General features: G+C 39.6%; 1 protein-coding gene across 3 annotated transcripts in view; it reads left to right on the top strand.

Annotated features, from left to right (window-relative positions):
* Nucleotides 1–18711, top strand: part of LOC126291993 (uncharacterized) — a 177248-nt gene that overhangs the window by 135973 nt on the left and 22564 nt on the right. For 2 of the 3 annotated variants that reach the window (XM_049985766.1, XM_049985765.1), the window contains exon 5: nt 10772–10868. The exons of the other annotated variant lie outside the window; for it this stretch is intronic. In XM_049985766.1, the coding sequence (XP_049841723.1) occupies nt 10772–10868 (97 nt within the window). The remainder of the gene's footprint in view (nt 1–10771; nt 10869–18711) is intronic. 3 annotated transcript variants of the gene reach the window in all.

Genomic DNA, 18711 nt, shown 5'->3' with positions numbered 1-18711 from the left:
AGAGTACTCCATTCATGGGAGGAGAACTCATCACACCTCTGCCAGAATGCTAGGACTTCCAGATAATCCAACTGTTTCCAATCTGGGAGCCCTCCTCATTGCACCAGATGAAGTAACCTGGAGATAATCTCAACATTGGCATGTTGAGCTGTCGAGCAGTGTCTGATGTCATATGAGCAGCTAGACAAAAACAATGCCCATAGCTGAAGGTGATGCACCAATTTGGTCACAATATTGGAGTCTGCCACAAATAGTAGTGAAAGAGGTTTATGGTTTGTCAAGAATGTGAAACATTGGACACACATGCTGTGGAATTCGTGGGTTGTGAACAGGGTAGCCAGGGCCTTGTTTACTGTTTGACTGGAATTATATTGAGCATGTGTGAGAGTTTTGAATATGAATGCAATTAGATGTTCCACATATATACTGCATGTGATAACACTGTGTTCAAACTGTAATCAGTAACATCAACTACTGCAATTAGTGGTTTTGATGGCTCTTAGGTCATAGGCTTGTTAGCTGGAGCAGGACTTGCTTGACATCTCAGAAGGCTTTATCACAGGTGGGTGTCCAATTCCACTTCACATTTCTGTATAACAACCAATGGAGCAGTTCTGCTATGACCCCAGCATGTTGTGATAATTGTTAAATTGCCCAAGCACAGATCATAGTTACACAAAGTCCTTTGAGGTTGAAAGTTGCTGTAAGGCTTGAACATACAGTGGTATAGGTCATATTCTGAGAAGCACTGGAATGTGACCAAGAGAGGCCACCTGAGGGACAATAAAATGACATTAATCTGCGACACTTAAGACTGACTTGTTGAAGAACAATAAAAAGGTCATCAATGTTGACCACCAGCTCCTAGGAGCTTTTGCCAGTGATTAGAATGTCATAAAGTTACTTTGCTGTGCCAGGTACTTCCCATGTCAGCTGTTCCAAGTACAACTGAAAAGTAATTGGAGAACTGGCAATGGCAAAAAGAAGCTGTTGTATTGGAATAGTCCAAACAGTGTGTTAATGACTAGAATTCTCTGTGATGCCTCATCCATTGGGTGCTGAAGCTAAGCATCCCACAAATCAATCTTGGCAAAAATACTGCCACCTGCGAGTGGTGCCATTATGTCATCTACTTTTGGAATTGGGCAGGCATTAGTGACAGGCTGTGCGTTAAGTGTAGCCTTAAGGTCACTGGAAATTTGAAGTGACCCATGTGGCTTTTCCATATGACTCATAGGAGTTAATGACTGTGGTGAGAATGCCTTCCTTCTGGATGCACCGTAGTTTCAACTGTAGCTTATCCCTGAGAGTGAATGGAACACTCTGTACTTCGAAGAAGTGAGCCTCAAAATAAGTGATGCTGGTGGTGGGACTAGAAGAAACTATCTTGGAGCATAAGGCACAGATTGTTGGAGCTGAATGGAACTCCACTGGGACTATGATGACTTCCACTATGAGAATCAAGAGATGATAAGACAAGGGAGTACAGCTTGGATATGTAAAATGTCTGGAGCATAGATATCAGGCACCTCCTCAACTCCAGGGGAAGGGATTCCATGCGAGAGTGATCTACATTCATCTAGAAGGAAGAAGTTCACAACCTCTTGTCGACCCCTGTTCGTGAGTCTGGGTATTTTGACATTGGCCTCTCAGTATATATATTCCTTTCTGTCATTTCTTGTTAACAATATTAGCTTATTCCCAAGAATAAGCAACTTTCATTCAGTTAATACTTGGCAGAAGTCAAACCTGCATTTGGATTGGACTTCCTTAACTCTTGTGCAAAATGGTGCACAGTATACTGGTGCATCTATTTTCAATAAGCTACCACTTGAATTCAAAAATCTTAGCAGTAATTCACGCGCTTTCAAATCAAAACTGAAGAGTTTTCTCATGGGTCACTCCTATTCTGTCAAAGAGTTCCTTGAAAAATTAAGCCGATTGTTGTTGTATTGTTGATTGTATTTACTTAAACTTATGGACTGTCTTTTTTGGGTTCATGAACATTTATTTTTATCTGTTATTACTTTTACGTTGTCATTTCATGTACTGACATGTTCCATGAGCTTGGAGATTTGCTCCTCAATTTGGTCCTACAGAACTTGATGTGTAAATAAAAATAAAAATAACAAACGAATTAAAGTACCCAGAAGACATGGTTGGATGTCAATGTAACTTTGTTCATGTACTCACTATTGATGGGTACATAAATAATTAGAGTTACAGTTCCCTCTGATAGATAGAACGGCCACCATGATGCAATAGTGTTGTACACGTTTAATGTTGTTACCATTCCTGGTATGATATAGAAGGGTGTGAGCAGGTTGAGACATAATGATCTCTATGAAGAACATGGAGATGCCACTTCCTCATGTGAGACAGCATTATCAGCACCTGTCAGAGTTTGAAAGGGGCCTCTTTCTGGGCCTCCATTTGGCTGAGTAGTTGTATCATGCTATATCCACTTTTGGGCTTTTTTATGTGACAGTGGGCTGTACTGCATGGGAGCTTGGGAACAGGTGTACTCGTCATCCAGGTTTCAATTGAATGAGTCTGACAACCATGAGGGACAATCACTGTATTGTGCTCCGAGCACTTTGTAACTCCTTCACACCTTTACCTGCCATCTGAGAATAAGTAATGGACTCCTTGTAACATTGTGTGTCACTCCTCCCCTCCCCCCCTCCCCCTTAAGTTGGAAAATGGCACAGCTAGTCTAGGGAACTGTACAACTGGCTGCTGTTAACATGAAAACTCAAATGGCTGCTAGTAGACAGCGGCATGAGTGGTAAGCATGGGCAGCTGATGTGACATTGTAAGCTTTCCTGGCGTAATAAATCTTGAAAGTCTCATTGGGTTTGCTGCAGGATCCTAAAATCAACTCGATTCCGTATTTCAGTGATTCAACTGGTTGCCATCTTCAGGAGAATGCTGCTTCTGCTGATGAGTCCCGCTAGACTCAGTGGGACTCATCAACAAAAGCAGCATTCTCCTGGAAATGGCAACCAGTTGGAGTACCAAAATATCAAATTGAGTTGATTTTAGGATCCCACAGCAAACCAGAGGAGATTTTCACGGGCAGCTGATGTATGGCACCACATTGTGTTCAGCGATGAATCACAGTTCTGCACCAACCCAGATGACTGTCATCGGTAAGTATGGTGGCCCCAGTCTTCCAGTGTTTTAGACAGGCACAGCAGTGTTGCTCCTTGTATTGCGGTGTGGGGAGACTTTGAATATGACTGCAGGTCATGACCAACAGTGGCTATGGGAATGCTGATGTCACAACAGTACGTCACTGACACAGTGTGTCCTCACATCTTAGCTCTCGTGCGAAAGTATTGTGGTTCCATTTTTCAACAGAGCAGTGCTCATTCATGTATAGCACATGTCTCTATAAGCTGTCTGCTTGATGTTGAGCTACTCATGTGGCCAGGAAGATCCCCAGATCTGCCCCCTATAGAACTGGCACGGGACCAGCTGGGACAATTACTCCATCCCAGTATTGTATCCAGGATATTGAGAACCAGTCACAACAGTTGTAGGCCAGTTTGCCTCAGGAGAGGATAGAACAGCTTTATGACTCCCTCCCTATATGTAATCTGTGCAAGTGTCTAAGACGGAAGGGGTGCAACATCCTACTGATAATGAGGATTGTACCACCAAGTTCTTTGTAAAATTGGCTCATTTGTGTAATTAATGAAATAATGTCAGATACTCTGTCAGGTATTAAAATCCATGGAGAAGAAATAAAAACTTTGAGGTTCGCCAATGACATTGTAATTCTGTGAGAGATAGCAAAGGACTTGGAAGAGCAGTTGAACGGAATGGACAGTGTCTTGAAAGGAGGATATAAAATGAACATCAACAAAAGCAAAACAAGGATAATGGAATGTAGTCGAATTAAGTCGGGTGATGCTGAAGGAATTAGATTAGGAAATGAGACACTTAAAGTGGTAAAGGACTTTTGCTATTTGGGGAGCAAAATAACTGATGATGGTCGAAGTAGAGAAGATATGAAATGTAGACTGGCAATGGCAAGGAAAGCGTTTCTGGAGAAGAGAAATTTGTTAACATCGAGTATAGATTTAAGTGTCAGGAAGTCGTTTCTGAAAGCAATTGCATGGAGTGTAGCCATGTATGGAAGTGAAACATGGACGATAAATAGTTCAGACAAGAAGAGAATAGAAGCTTTCAAAATGTGGTGCTACAGAAGAATGCTGAAGATTAGATGGGTAGATCACATAACTAGTGAAGAGGTATTGAATAGAATTAGAGATAAGAGGAATTTGTGGCACAACTTGACAAAAAGAAGGGACCAGTTAGTAGGACAAGTTCTGAGGCATCAAGGGATCACCAATTTAACATTGGAGGGCAGTGTGGAGGGTAAAAAACATAGAGGGAGACCAAGAGATGACTACACTAAGCAGATTCAGAAGGATGTAGGTTGCAGTAAGTACTGGGAGATGAAGCAGCTTGTACAGGGTAGCGTAGCATGGAGAGCTGCATCAAACCAGTCTCAGGACTGAAGATGGCAACAACAACAACAACAACAACTCTCTCAACCAAGAATTATCATTTCATTCCTCTGTACTAGGTTCTTCATATTCTTTGTCATGTTGTGTATATCTAAATTTTTCAGCCTATGTTCTTTCTAATTATATCATCAAAGAAAGACCATCTCCAGTAATCTGCCTGATCTATAATATCATGACATGTTCAAGCAGCGTACTATATGCCCTGTGTCAGCACTATATTTGCTGCAGGAAAATGCTGCCACTGGGTCTAAGCTACCAGTTCACTGTTACCTGCCAATCACCTGCTACGCTGTCCAATCACATTAAAGTGATACCCTGCTAAAAGCCTGAATAAGCACATTTTACAGTGCAGACAACTGTGAGATATGAAGGAAGAGAGTTAGTGAGATTCCAGAAGTTACTGACGGATGTGGAGACAAGCTGACTCCAGTGCCATTGACAATTGTGTTATGTTTCTCATACGAGGATATGTGGCACATACAGTCTGATCAAGGTGGTCCTACAGATTCTCAACTGGGCTTAAATCTGGGGAAACATGGTGGCCAGAGGAGTACAGTAAACTCCTGATGACCTTCAGACCAGATTCATACACTGCAAGCTGTGTGACGCATTCCATTGTCCTGCTGGTAGATGCAATCGTGTGGTGGTAAAACAAACTGTGTAGTGGTGGATGTGTATATTTGTGTTGATCTACTGTGCCTTCCAGAATGAAGAGATCACCCAGGAAATACCACGAAAACTTTCCCTGTATCAGAATGATCCCTCCACTAGACTGGATCCTTCTGTCACCTGTTCAGATATTTCACACTGTACATGCCAACAGCCATCTGTATACAGGAGCATGAAACTTGATTCATCTGAAAAGGCCACATGTTGGCACTAGTGGATGTCCAGTTGCAGTATTGGTGTGCAAATTCCAGCCTCCATCACCAATGAACAGCAGTCGGCATGGGTATGTGAAGAAGGTACCTCTTGCAGAGGCCCATGCACAGGAATGCCCACTGAATGGGCATTGAGGTGACACTGTTGGTACTCCCTCGGTTCATGTGGATCATCAATTGCTCAACAGTTGCATGTCTGTTTGCATGAACATATCTCCACAGCAGTCATTCACTCCTGTCATCTATGGCCTGTGGTGTGCTATAGTTGCCTCTGTGCCAGTTTTGCATATTGCCATTTTACCTCATACACTACACTTTAACCATGCTCGCACACAAACAGTTTACAAACGTAGCCATTTCAGAAATACATCCACTCTTGCTCCAAAAGCCAATGATCAGGCCCTTTTGGACTTCAAATAAATCTCCTCTATCTGTATTATGACTGCACTGTTTCCATGTCCCCCTGACACACTTCACATATACCCTCTACTGCTAGTGCTGGCAGCTGACATCTGTGAGCGATGGTGACATCAAACACAGGCAGGGTCACAGTAATGTGATTGGATCAATTAGATTGTTGTTGTTGATGTTGTTGTGGTCTTCAGTCCTGAGACTGGTTTGATGCAGCTCTCCATGCTAATCTATTCTGTGCAAGCTTCTTCATCTCCCGGTACCTACTGCTGCCTACATCCTACTGAATCTGCTTAGTGTATCCATCTCTTGGTCTCCCACTATGATTTTTACCCTCCACGCTGCCCTCCAATGCTAAATTTGTGATCCCTTGATGCCTCAGAACATGTCCTACCAACCAGTCCCTCCTCCTTGTTAAGTTGTGCCACAAACTCCTCTTCTCCCCAATTCTACTCAATACCTCCTCATTAGTTACATGATCTACCCATCTAATCTTCAGCATTATTCTGTAGCACCATATTTCAGAAGCTTCTATTCTCTTCTTGTCCAAACTATTTATCACCCATGTTTCACTTCCATACATGTCTACACTCCATACAAATACATTCAAAAACGACTTCTTGACACCTAAATCTATACTCGATGCTAACAAATTTCTCTTCTTCAGAAACGTTTTCCTTGCCATTGCCAGTCTACATTTTATATCCTCTCTACTTCGACCATCATCAGTTATTTTACTTCCTAAATAGCAAAACTCCTTTACTACTTTAAGTGTCTCATTTCCTAATCTAATTCCCTCAGCATCACCCGATTTAATTGCACTACATTCCATTATCCTCATTTTGCTTTTGTTGATGCTCATCTTATATCCTTGTTTCAACACACTGTCCATTCCGTTAAACTGCTCTTCCAAGTCCTTTGCTGCCTCTGACAGAATTACAATGTCATTGTCGAACCTCAAAGTTTTTATTTCTTCTCCATGGATTTTAATACCTACTCCGAATTTTTCTTTTGCTTCCTTTACTGTTTGCTCAATATGCAGATTGAATAACATCAGGTGTAGGCTACAACTGTCTCACTCCCTTCCCAACCACTGCCCCTCGACTCTTATAACTGCCATCTGGTTTCTGTACAAATTGTAAATAGTCTTTTGCTCCCTGTATTTTACCCCTGCCACCTTTAGAATTTGAAAAAGAGTATTCCAGTCAACATTGTCAAAAGCTTTCTCTAAGTCTACAAATGCTAGAAATGTAGGTTTTCCTTTCCTTAATCTAGCTTCTAAGATAAGTCGTAAGGTCAGTATTGCCTCACGTATTCCAACATTTCTATGGAATCCAAACTGATCTTCCCTGAGGTTGGTTTCTACCACTTTTTCCATTCGTTTGTGAAGAATTCATGTTAGTATTTTGCAGCTGTGACTTATTAAACTGATAGTTCGGTAATTTTCACATCTGTCAACAACTGCTTTCTTTGGGATTGGAATTATTGTATTCTTCTTGAAGTCTGAGGGTATTTTGCCTGTCTCATACATCTTGCTCACTAGATGGTAGAGTTTTGTCAGGCCTGGCTCTCCCAAGGCCGTCAGTAGTTCTAATGGAATATTGTCTACTCCCAGGGCCTTGTTTTCACTCAGATCTTTCAGTGCTCTGTCAAACTCTTCACGCAGCATCGTATCTACCATTTCATCTTCATCTTCATCTACATCCTCTTCCATTTCCATAATATTGTCCTGAAGTACATCACCCTTGTATAGACCCTCTATATACTCCTTCCACCTTTCTGCTTTCCCTTCTTTGCTTAGAACTGGGTTTCCATCTGAGCTCTGAATATTCATACAAGTGGCTCTCTCTTCTCCAATGGTCTCTGTAATTTTACTGTAGGCAGTATCTGTGTTACCCCTAGTGATATAAAGCAAAGGCAATAGAATTCTGTACAACCATTTGTCCACTGGCATCTTGACTTTGTACTGCCCAGCAATATTTTAGAACAGTAATATCAGTTGTAATGTGACATCCAAAATAAGCTGGTATATGTGAAAGATCATCATCAGAATCCAGATGCTTCATTACCCTGAAGAGGATCACTGCAAATACGATTGAAATGTTGGTTTATTGTATAGGTTTTTAATATTACAAAATGATATGGCCTAATGTGAAACCCAAAATTATTTTATTAAAACAGTTTAGCTTGTTGAATGTAAGTGCCAAGCTGTATCTACTGATCTAACTTCCACAGAATATTTTCAAGTTCCCTCTCCAGACCTTAGCCACAGTGTGAATAGTATTTATTTCCTATTAACACATGAAATTATGTCATATCAACACCATGCAGTGGGTATTGTGTTCTATTGCTGCTCTGACGATGAAGATCACACTCAATATCGATATACTTGTGCTGTCATTTTTAATTCAGTGCATTTGAAGTTTGTTCTAAGTTTAAACACAAATTATTTGTGTGGAAGTGAGTTTTCAAATTTTATGACATTTCTTCTACAGGGGTCATTTTTAAGGAAAAAGATCCAATAGCGCATTGTGTCCACAAATCCTATCACATGATGTCCATTCATGGTCAGCCACTCTTAGCCAGTTTCTCACTATGCAACCATTATGTTCTATATCTCAGTGTTGGTTGTATTGTTAAACTGCTTCATTTGCTGCCATGTCAATCAGTAATCCCACCAATTGTTATTCAGTTCTTAAACCCGAAACAAGTTAGTCCTACTGAAATTCCCCAGGAGCTTGTTGAAATTTATGGTGCATATGTAATGAATGATAGAAATGTGCATAAATGATGTAGACTGTTTAATAAAGGAAGGACAAATGTGCATGATGATGTGGATGGAATATGTCATGAATAAACACTTCTTAAGTTAGACTTTTTGCCTAGAGAAATGACAACAATTGCTGAGAGGTACTGTGAAACACTATAACAGCTTAAGCTGCTATTCAAAATCACCAGCAGGGACTGCTCTCTAGCAACATCGTTCTTCTTCGCAACAATGATTCGCCTCATATCACAACAGACACAGCTGGATAAGTTTCATTGGAAATTACTGGCTCATCCACCATACAGCTCTGGCTGTCTGTTTCCATAACTGAAGGAATTTCATGTTGGAGAGACCTTGGAAAATGATAATATGTAGAAATAAACTGTTACTAAATGATTTAATAGTCAGGTGGCAGAGTTCTTTAATGCGGAGAGCCAAAAGCTGGTGCCACAACTTGCCAAATGTTCAAATGTCCATGATTACTATGTTGAAAAATGAAAATAATAATAATAATAATAAAATAAAGGTTCTCTTATTCCATTAGAAATTGGTTGTTACTTTAAAAATGACCCTCATAAATCTACATCCATACTCTGAAAACCACTATGAAGTGCAGGGCAGAGGGTACATCCCACTGTACCAGTCATTATGGCTTCTCCCTGTTCCAGTCATGTATGGTGTGTGAGAAGAATGACTTTTTAAGTGCTTTTGTGTATGCAGTAATTAACTACTTCTTGTACTCACATCCCTACTGAAGTGATATGTAGGGGGTTGTAGCATATTCATAGAGTCATCTTTTAAAGCTGGTTCTTGAAACTTTGTAAGTAGATTGTCTTGTGTCTATCTTGAAGTGTCTGCCATTCAGTTTCTTCAGAATCTCTGTGACATTATCCCACAGGTAAAACAAACCTGTGACCATTCATGCTGCCCTTCTCTGTATGTGTTCAATATCCCTTGTTAGTCCTATTTGGTTTGAGTCCCATACACTTGAGCAAAATTGTATGATGGGTTGCACAAGTAATTTTTAAGCAGTCTCCCTGGCAATCGGGTTGCATTTCCCTATTATTCTGCCAATGAACTGAAATTTGCCACCTGTTTAACTATGACTGAATTTACACGGTTGTTCCATTTCATATCCCCAAAAAGTGTTATAACCAGGTATTTGTACACGATAACCATTTCCAAATGTAGCTTGATACTGTACTCATAGTACACTATGTTGTTTTTTTTCACAAAGCGCACAACTTTAAATTTTTGAACATTTAAAGCAAGTTGCAAATCTTTGCACCTCTTTGAAATCTTATCAATATCTGTGCAGCTTTTTTCAGACAGTACTTGATTACAGACAACTTAATCATTTGTGAAAAGTCTGAAGTTACTATTAGTATTGTCTGCAGGATGATTAACATACAATGTGAGTAGCAAGGGTCCTTCCACACTTGCCTGGGGCACACCTGATGTTACTTCTAGATTTTTGTGATGACTCTCCATCAACGATAACATTCTGTGTCCCCCCCACCCCCACCAAGAAATCCCCAGTCCAGTCATGTCACAAATTTTGTTCAGTATCCCATATGATAGTACTTTTCATAATAAGCACAGATGTGGTACTGAGCCAGATGCTTTTCAGAAATCGAGAAATACCACACCAATTTGACTGTCTCGATTCATGTCATGTGAGAAAACATGTTATCGATATATTCAGAATCTAATGTATCTGGTATGGAACAGCTCATTCTCTTCAATATACCTCATTACATTTGATCTCAGAATATGTTCCAAGATTCTACACCAACGTAAGTTAAGGTAATTGGATGGCATTTACGTAGATCCCTTCTACTATCCAATTTTCTTCCAACTATTGTGTGTGTGGTTTTTTGATCAGGATATCTACAGTAGATTTCTGTCAAAGAGGGGCCACCTTAGTCACAAATTTGTTAATTCTAGACTTTGTTTTATTTCATCTATTTTGACATACAGATTTTGGAGTCACTATCATCTTTGTTCTTCCTTGAACAATGGAAACGGGTGTTGTTAATTCATTTGACACTTCAGAAAATGAAAAGATGTGTATCAGCCAATTTATTATCTATATTTAGTGGCACCATGTTCAAATCGACAATCATGTATTGAGGAACTGAGCATACTGGTGACAGTGACTTTATTCTTCACAGAACACTGTGTCACTCCTCCTCTTGAGGAACAACTACAGAGTCAATGGTCTTCTACAGAACTTGCTTGTGAGAAGCAGAGGAAAATGGTGCTTTCAAGGTGAGTAGAAGTAATTATTATAACTAAGTTACTCGCAACTTATCCACACTTTTTCTGACTACCGTACCTGACAGGTACTAAAAACTTCATTCCTTCTGCACCCATCTCCCTTCCTTATGGCTCCTATCCCTGTGAACCTTGCCATATGCACCCTCCTACCACCACCTGTACCAGACCTGTGACTGGCAAAACATTTACTATCAAAGGGAGACCCACCTTTGAAATGACACGTCATACACCAGCTGTTATATAAACAGTGATTGGCCTTTTACATCAGCATGACTACCACTAAGTTAGCAGTTAAGATGAATGGGCATAGGCAATAGGTGTAAACTGGCAGCACACAATATCATGTTGTGGAGCATGCTCTATGGCATGACGATTGTGACGTCAGGTGGCAACTAGTGCTACAATATGTCCTTAGTTCTCACCACCCAACTGGCCTTAATTCACATTAATTTCTTTTGTCTCAGCACTTCTTCACAGTAACCACTCCTTTCTTCACACCATTTCAGTTTCCTACATCTTTGATTTTCTGACCTGTCTTTTTTTCTCTGTCCCCCTCCCACTTGTGTTACATGCAATGCACTTAGCTTCTACCCCTTATTAACACAATGTTTTAGCTGTAATCTCCATCTTGCATATTACCCTGTCTTCCACCTTTAAGCTCCCAGGTTTTCAAATCTCATCCAGTGCATTCTCAAACAATCAGTCTTTTCATCCCATATGGTAAGTCTCCCCTGACTTGCTGTTCTGGGTGACTTTTCCGAAATCTTCCCCTTTTTCTATACTTCTCCAGTCCTTTTCCTTCACCCCCCCTTCCTTCCTCTTCATCCTTTCTGCTGGAAGAAGGTGCCACTGGTTCTGAAAGCTTGCAGAAGTATAACCTTCTCTTATATGTGTGTTCTCCTGTCACCACTTGGGGAGCAAATTTTTTTTTTTATCTACTCAATTACATTTTTGTGATGTCACAGCTGGTGCATACATTTATATGAAATAGGTAATAGGGAAGGGACGGGTGGGATTTTTTTTAATGGAAATCTGACTTTGTAGCCATTCTCACGTGCATGTTGAAATGGTAAAATATGTTTGACCTGTCTGTGACGTGTCATCATCAAAAAAACATGTTCTGGTCTTCTAGACCAGTTGTCGTATTATAGGAGTACATACAGTTGATGATAATAAGTGATGAATGCAGGTCACAGGAATAGATTAGCTGTTGAATATGCCGTACTGCATGTTAATAGTTTATCATTGTACACAATGTCAGCCATATTATGTATTTTGGAATAAACTCATATCGTGTTATGTGACAACTGGTTTATAAGGGTGATGGGATGTCACAGACAGGTCAGACATACTTTAACATTTCAACATGCACTTGAGAATGGCTACAAAGCTGAAATCATAATTGTGTAAAATACATCTACATGACTACTCTGCAATTCACATTTAAGTGCTTGGCAGAGGGTTCATCAAACCACAATCATACTATCTCTCTACCATTCCACTGTACTGCCCTGCGTCTACTATACGGACGTTTGAGTCACAGCTCCCGTACAAGATAAGTAATTTTAGTAGTAACAAACTGCTTCTAACACTTTAAACTAATTTAATGCCTTAATTATAGTGCTCTTCAAGTGTACCATTAAAAGTTTTTGTCTTACTCGCGTATTTTCACAGTAATCATGCAAAGTTCGTTTTGTTTACATATCGCAGCCAGGCTGAACTTTTGAGCTTTCAGATTAAACTTCATACCGCAATTTTAAGTGCATTTATTGATAGTTTAGTGTGCTAAATACATTTGCTGCCCCTTTATATCTGTAGATTATTGTCATCTCTTGTTTACATTGTCGCGAGTAGGCCTGATTTTTCGTACACATATTTTCATTGTTTTCCGGTAACTTAATTGTCTTTCTGTCACTAAAATCAATTTGTACCATGCGTGTAAAGTGCCTGACGTGCCATAGAATTGTTAGCTCTGGGGTCTGGTGTGATGGATGTAGTAACTTTTTTCATTGGGACGATTGTAGTGGCGTGGGAATTGGGAAAATGAGCAAGACTCATCAGTGGTTCTGTAGGCTATGCAGTAGAGATAGAAAGATTGTGGAATAGGAGGGGAAAACTGCTGCCCTTCAGGCTGAGTTAGATGAGGCTAGGCGAGAACTGGGCAGGTTAAGGGGGGAGAAGGGTAAACAGAGGTGGGAAGTGACAACAGGCATAAGGAACAGGCCAAGAAATTCTTCTGACAGCTTTGTTATTAATGTACAAAATAGGTTTGACCTGTTGCCTCAGCCAGAAATTGATGAGCCTCTTACAGAAGTAGATGTAGACAGGGCTCAACAAGCTTTCAGCAGCAAATTGAATAAGAAGGCAGGGAAGTCTGCAAAGAGAAAGAAAGTCTTGTTGCTAGGTAGTTCGCATGCTAGGGGTGTAGGCCAACTTCTGCAGGATGAATTAGGGTCAGAATACCAGGTCACAAGTTTTTTCAAACCTAGTGCTGGACTGGAGCAGGTTACAGAGGATTTAGGTTCACTATGTAGAGGCTTTACTAAGGAAGATACCGTGGTTATTGTGGGTGGGCCGGGCAACAGTATTGACAGAGATCTGTGGTACAGCATAGAGTGTGACCTGGCAAATATTGCATCAGCATCGAGTCATACCAGTGTTGGGTTTGTGTCGGTTCTGGAGCGCCACGACCAGCCTCATTTGAACTCTTCTGTCAGGAGAGTTAATTTGGAGTTGGAACGGCTACTTAGATCTGATGCAGGGTCACACATTGGTGTGGTTCCTGTTGATTCACTCTGTAGGTGGGACTATACTAGACATGGCCTACACCTCAACAAGAAGGGGAAGGGTAAACTGGCTGGACTGATAGCAGGAAATTTAAAAGGGGGAGGAACTACATCTCATGGTGGTAACTCTTTTTTTAGTGTAAGATCAGTGTCCAGTGGGAAACTCAGCCAGGCAAGTACTAAATATGTTAAAAAAGTTCAAGATGTGAAACAATTACTAACAAAGAGATAGAGGGGCTGGCCAGTACTTACCTCAGCTCAGTACAGCCGATAGAAACACAAAAAACAACCGAAAATTTAAGCTCCTAGCTTTCGGAATAAATGTTCCTTCATCAGTGAGGAGAGAGGGGAAAGAAAGGGAAGAAGGGAAAGTGGATTTAGTTACTCACAACCCAGGTTATGAAGCAACAGGGAAAGGAAAACAGGGAAGGTAGCAAGGATGGAGGCATCCACTTTCCCTTCTTCCCTTTCTTTCCCCTCTCTCCTCCCTGATGAAGGAACATTTATTCCGAAAGCTAGGAGCTTAAATTTTCGGTTGTTTTTTGTGTTTCTATCGGATGTACTGAGCTGAGGTAAGTACTGGCCAGCCCCTCTATCTCTTTGTTAGTAATTGTTTCACATCTTTATATGAGATTTTCCATTAATTAGTTAAAAAAGTTCAAGATACTCACAAAAGTAAAATGAAAAATAATGTTAGTATATTTCATCAAAATATTGGGGGATTGAAGAATAAAATTGATGAGCTTCTGCTTTGTTTAGAAGATATAGAAACTGAGAATGTAATAGATGTACTATGCCTGTCTGAGCATCACATTGTCACTGATATGCAAAAGGTTAGCATCAATCGGTACAAATTAGCTGCACATGTAAGTAGAGATAATATGATGAGAGGAGGAGTTGCCATATATGTCAAAAGCTTCCACAGCGCAAAAAATTTAGAAACTAAAAAATTTTGTGTAGAGCAACATATGGAAGCATGTGCCAATGAACTAAAACTAAATGATGGCACTTTCATAATTGTAACAGTGTATAGGTCCCCCTCAGGGAATTTCCAGCTATTTCTAGAAAACTTGGATGCTTTGTTGTGCTATCTGTCGGACAGGGGGAAGCAAATTATCATTTGTGGGGATTTCAATGTTGATTCCCAGAAAGAGTGGAATAGGAAGAATGACCTTGTAGTGTTACTCAGTTCTTTCAATTTGAGATCCGTCATTGATTTTCCTACTCAGATAACAAAGAACAGCAGGACATTGATAGATAACCTTTTTATAGACCAAGATAAGTTTAAGGACATAAATGCTTATCATGTTGAGAATGGTCTTTCAGATCATGGTGCACAGCTAGTTACAGTACATGACATAGCTCCATGCAGTATATCAAATCAGAATTTGCAGTATATCAAATCAGAATTTCAAAGCAGTGCGTTCAATTAACAATATAAATACTGCAAACTTTAGGGAAAGCCTAAAGCAGCTAGACTGGGATGAAGTGTATATGGAACCCGATGCAAACTTGAAATATAACTTATTTCACGATACATTTTTAAGCGTATTTGGAAATTGTTTTCCCAAGAAAATAGTTAAACATAATTACAAGAAAACACATAAAAACCCTTGGCTAACTAAATGAATAAGAATATCTTGCAACCGTAGAAGAGAACTGTGTCTAACAGCAAGAGGGAGTACTGACCCCAAAATTGTTCAATATTATAAAAGCTATTGTGCAGTACTAAGAAAAGTTATTAAAAAGTCCAGAAGCATATGTATCATGTCAGAGATCAGTAACTCTGATAATAAAATTAAAGCAATTTGGAATATTATTGAAAGGGAAACAGGGCAACCAAGAGCACAGGAAGACTTTAGTGCCATAAAACTAAATGACAAGTGTACTAACAAACAATCAGAAACTGGAAATATTTTCAATAATCATTTTTTAAATGTTGTGGAGAAAATAGGATTTAGATCTTCACTAGAAGAGGCAAGGCTTCTAATAGAAGAGGCCATACCTGTGCAGTTTGAAACAACTGTATTTCCATCAACCTCTCCCTCTGAAATCAGTAAAATAATAAACTCACTGAAAAGTAAAAGCTCTTACGGAATTGATGGCATTTCCAGCAAGATACTTAAAGCTTGTTCCCCACAGATAAGTAGGATTCTCAGCCACTTATGTAATAGCTCTTTGGAGCAGGGTGTTTTCCCCGATAGACTGAAATATGCCATTGCAAAACCACTGCATAAAAAGGGGGATACGTCGGATGTCAACAACTATCACCCAATCTCTCTTCTGACAGCTCTATCAAAAATTTTTGAGAAACTAATGTATTCAAGAGTAGCCTCCCATATTTGTAAAAATAAAGTACTAACAAAATGTCAGTTTGATTTTTCAGAAAGGCTTTTCAACAGAAAATGCTATATATGCTTTCACTGATCAAATATTAAATGCTCTGAATAACCGGACATCACCCATTGGTATTTTTTGTGATCTCTCAAAAGGCCTTTGATTGTGTAAATCATGGAATTCTTTTAGATAAGCTAAATCAGTATGGTTTGAGGGGGGCAGCGCACAAATGGTTTAATTCATACTTAACTGGAAGAATGCAGAAAGTTGAAATAAGTGGTTCATGTAATGTTAAAACAACAGCTGATTCCTCAAACTGGGGGGGGGACAGCTATCAAGTACGGGGTCCCACAGAGTTCGGTCTTAGGTCCTTTACTGTTCTTGATATACATTAATGACTTACCATTCCACACTGATGAAGATGCAGAGTTAGTTCTTTTTGCTGATGATACAAGTATAGTAATAACATCTAAAAACCAAGAACTAAGTGATGTAATTGTAAATGATGTTTTTCATGAAATTATTAAGTGCTTCTCAGCAAACGGACTCTCTTTAAATTTTGATAAAACACAGTATATACAGTTCCGTACAGTAAATGGCACAACTCCAGTAATAAATATAGACTTTGAACAGAAGTCTGTAGCTAAGGTAGAATTTTCAAAATTTTTAGGTGTGGCCATTGATGAGAGGTTAAACTGGAAGCAACACATTGATGGTCTGCTGAAACGTCTGAGTTCAGCTACGTATGCTATTAGGGTTATTGCAAATTTTGGTGATAAGAATCTCAGTAAATTAGCTTACTATGCCTACTTTCATTCACTGCTTTCGTATGGCATCATATTCTGGGGTAATTCATCGTTGAGTAGAAAAGTATTCATTGCTCAAAAACGTGTAATCAGAATAATTGCTGGAGCCCACCCACGGTCATCCTGCAGACATCTATTTAAGGATCTAGGGATCCTCACAGTAACTTCACAGTATATATATTCTCTTATGAAATTTGTTGTTAATAATCCAACCCAGTTCAAAATTAATAGCAGCGTGCATAGCTATAACACCAGGAGAAAGAATGATCTTCACTATGCAGGGTTAAATCTGACTTTGGTACAGAAAGGGGTAAATGATGCTGCCACAAAAGTCTTTGGTCACCTACCAAACAGCATCAAAAGCCTGACAGATAATCAAGCAACATTTAAAAATAAGTTAAAAGAATTTCTAGATGACAACTCCTTCTACTCATTGGGTGAATTTTTAGATATAAATCAAGGGAGGGAAAAAAAAACTAACTTAAACATTAGTGTCATGCAATATTTTGTGTAATGTAATATCGTGTACAGACATCTTTCATTAACCTGACACGTACCACATCATTACGAAGTGTCGTATTCATGATCTATGGAACAAGTATTAATCTAATCTAATATAATCATCAGCTATTTTACTGCCCAAATAGCAAAACTCTTCTACTACTTTCAGTGTCTTGCTTTGTAATCTAATTCCCTCAGTGTCACCTGATTTAGTTCTCAAACATTCCACTATCCTTGTTTTGCTTTTGTTGATATTCATCTTATACAAGGTGAAGAAAAAATTACACCCTTGGAGGTCAGAATACAATTACTCATCTAGATTCAAGGCAAAAGTTTTTCTACAAAAATCAGATTGAGTGCATGTATGAAAATAAGGAGTTGGAAACACTGTCATATCATGTAGCTCATTGGAATGTGTGGAGGAACAAATATCGTCCCACACTGCAGTACCAATTGTTGAGGCTCAAAGTGTAGACTGTTGGGACATAAACGCACATCCACCCTGGAGCTATGGTTTGAATCCTTGTCAGGTTCCTTTTTTTTATTTTTTAGACATCCATTCCCTAGTTCTCATCATTTATAAGCTAGACATTATTTTGCCACATGACAATAGCCTATCACAGGACAGTGGGATCCATTAAACTGCATGCACGCATCAACGAACCACACAGTGCACAACCATAACTGGTGCTGTCAGGTTCATGTAGGGTGGATTCCAGATGAGGTACACAAATGATGCCTACATTGACATGCTTTTAGAGCTGGATGCATCCACTAACAAAACTGGTGCTGCTGCTCATGCGTACACTGCATGGTACCCTCAAATGTGGCATCCCAATAAGAATGTTTTTCGTCACCTCTAGCAATGCCTTCGGGAAACCGGTAATTCTCACCCATAGGTCATACAAGGTCTAGACAACCTCCACAAACAGAGAGAATGATTCCTGAAACCATTCACCAGTCATGTCAGCAAGATACCCATGGTATTACAAGGTATGTCCAGTCATCTCAAAGACTGGTTGTTGAAGTACTCCACAATGAAAAACTGCCTCCATATCATTACATATTAACCTACCACCAATGACCAGAAGTCCACATTCAACGAGCATAGTTTTGTGAATGGCTTTTGCACCAAGTGGAAGATAACAAACATTTTATAAACAACATGATATGGACTGACAAATCTAGCTTCACTCATTGGCATAAATCTTTTGAGATGGAATCATGAAAGGGCTGCTTTTGTGCCCTTACCTATTTTTAGACAAATTGAATGGACCACTGTATCATACGGGTTTTTGCAATACTTTTCCTGACACATTAGAAAACAATCCACTTGCTGTTTGGTGACAGTAATGGTTTCATCATGATGGTGCACTGGCACACTTTGAAATGAATACACATAAC

This window comes from Schistocerca gregaria, chromosome 9 (genome assembly GCF_023897955.1).
Source record: "Schistocerca gregaria isolate iqSchGreg1 chromosome 9, iqSchGreg1.2, whole genome shotgun sequence".
NCBI lineage: Eukaryota > Metazoa > Arthropoda > Insecta > Orthoptera > Acrididae > Schistocerca > Schistocerca gregaria.
Note: the sequence above shows the minus strand (reverse complement) of the source record. Positions and strands in the feature narration are given on the sequence as shown.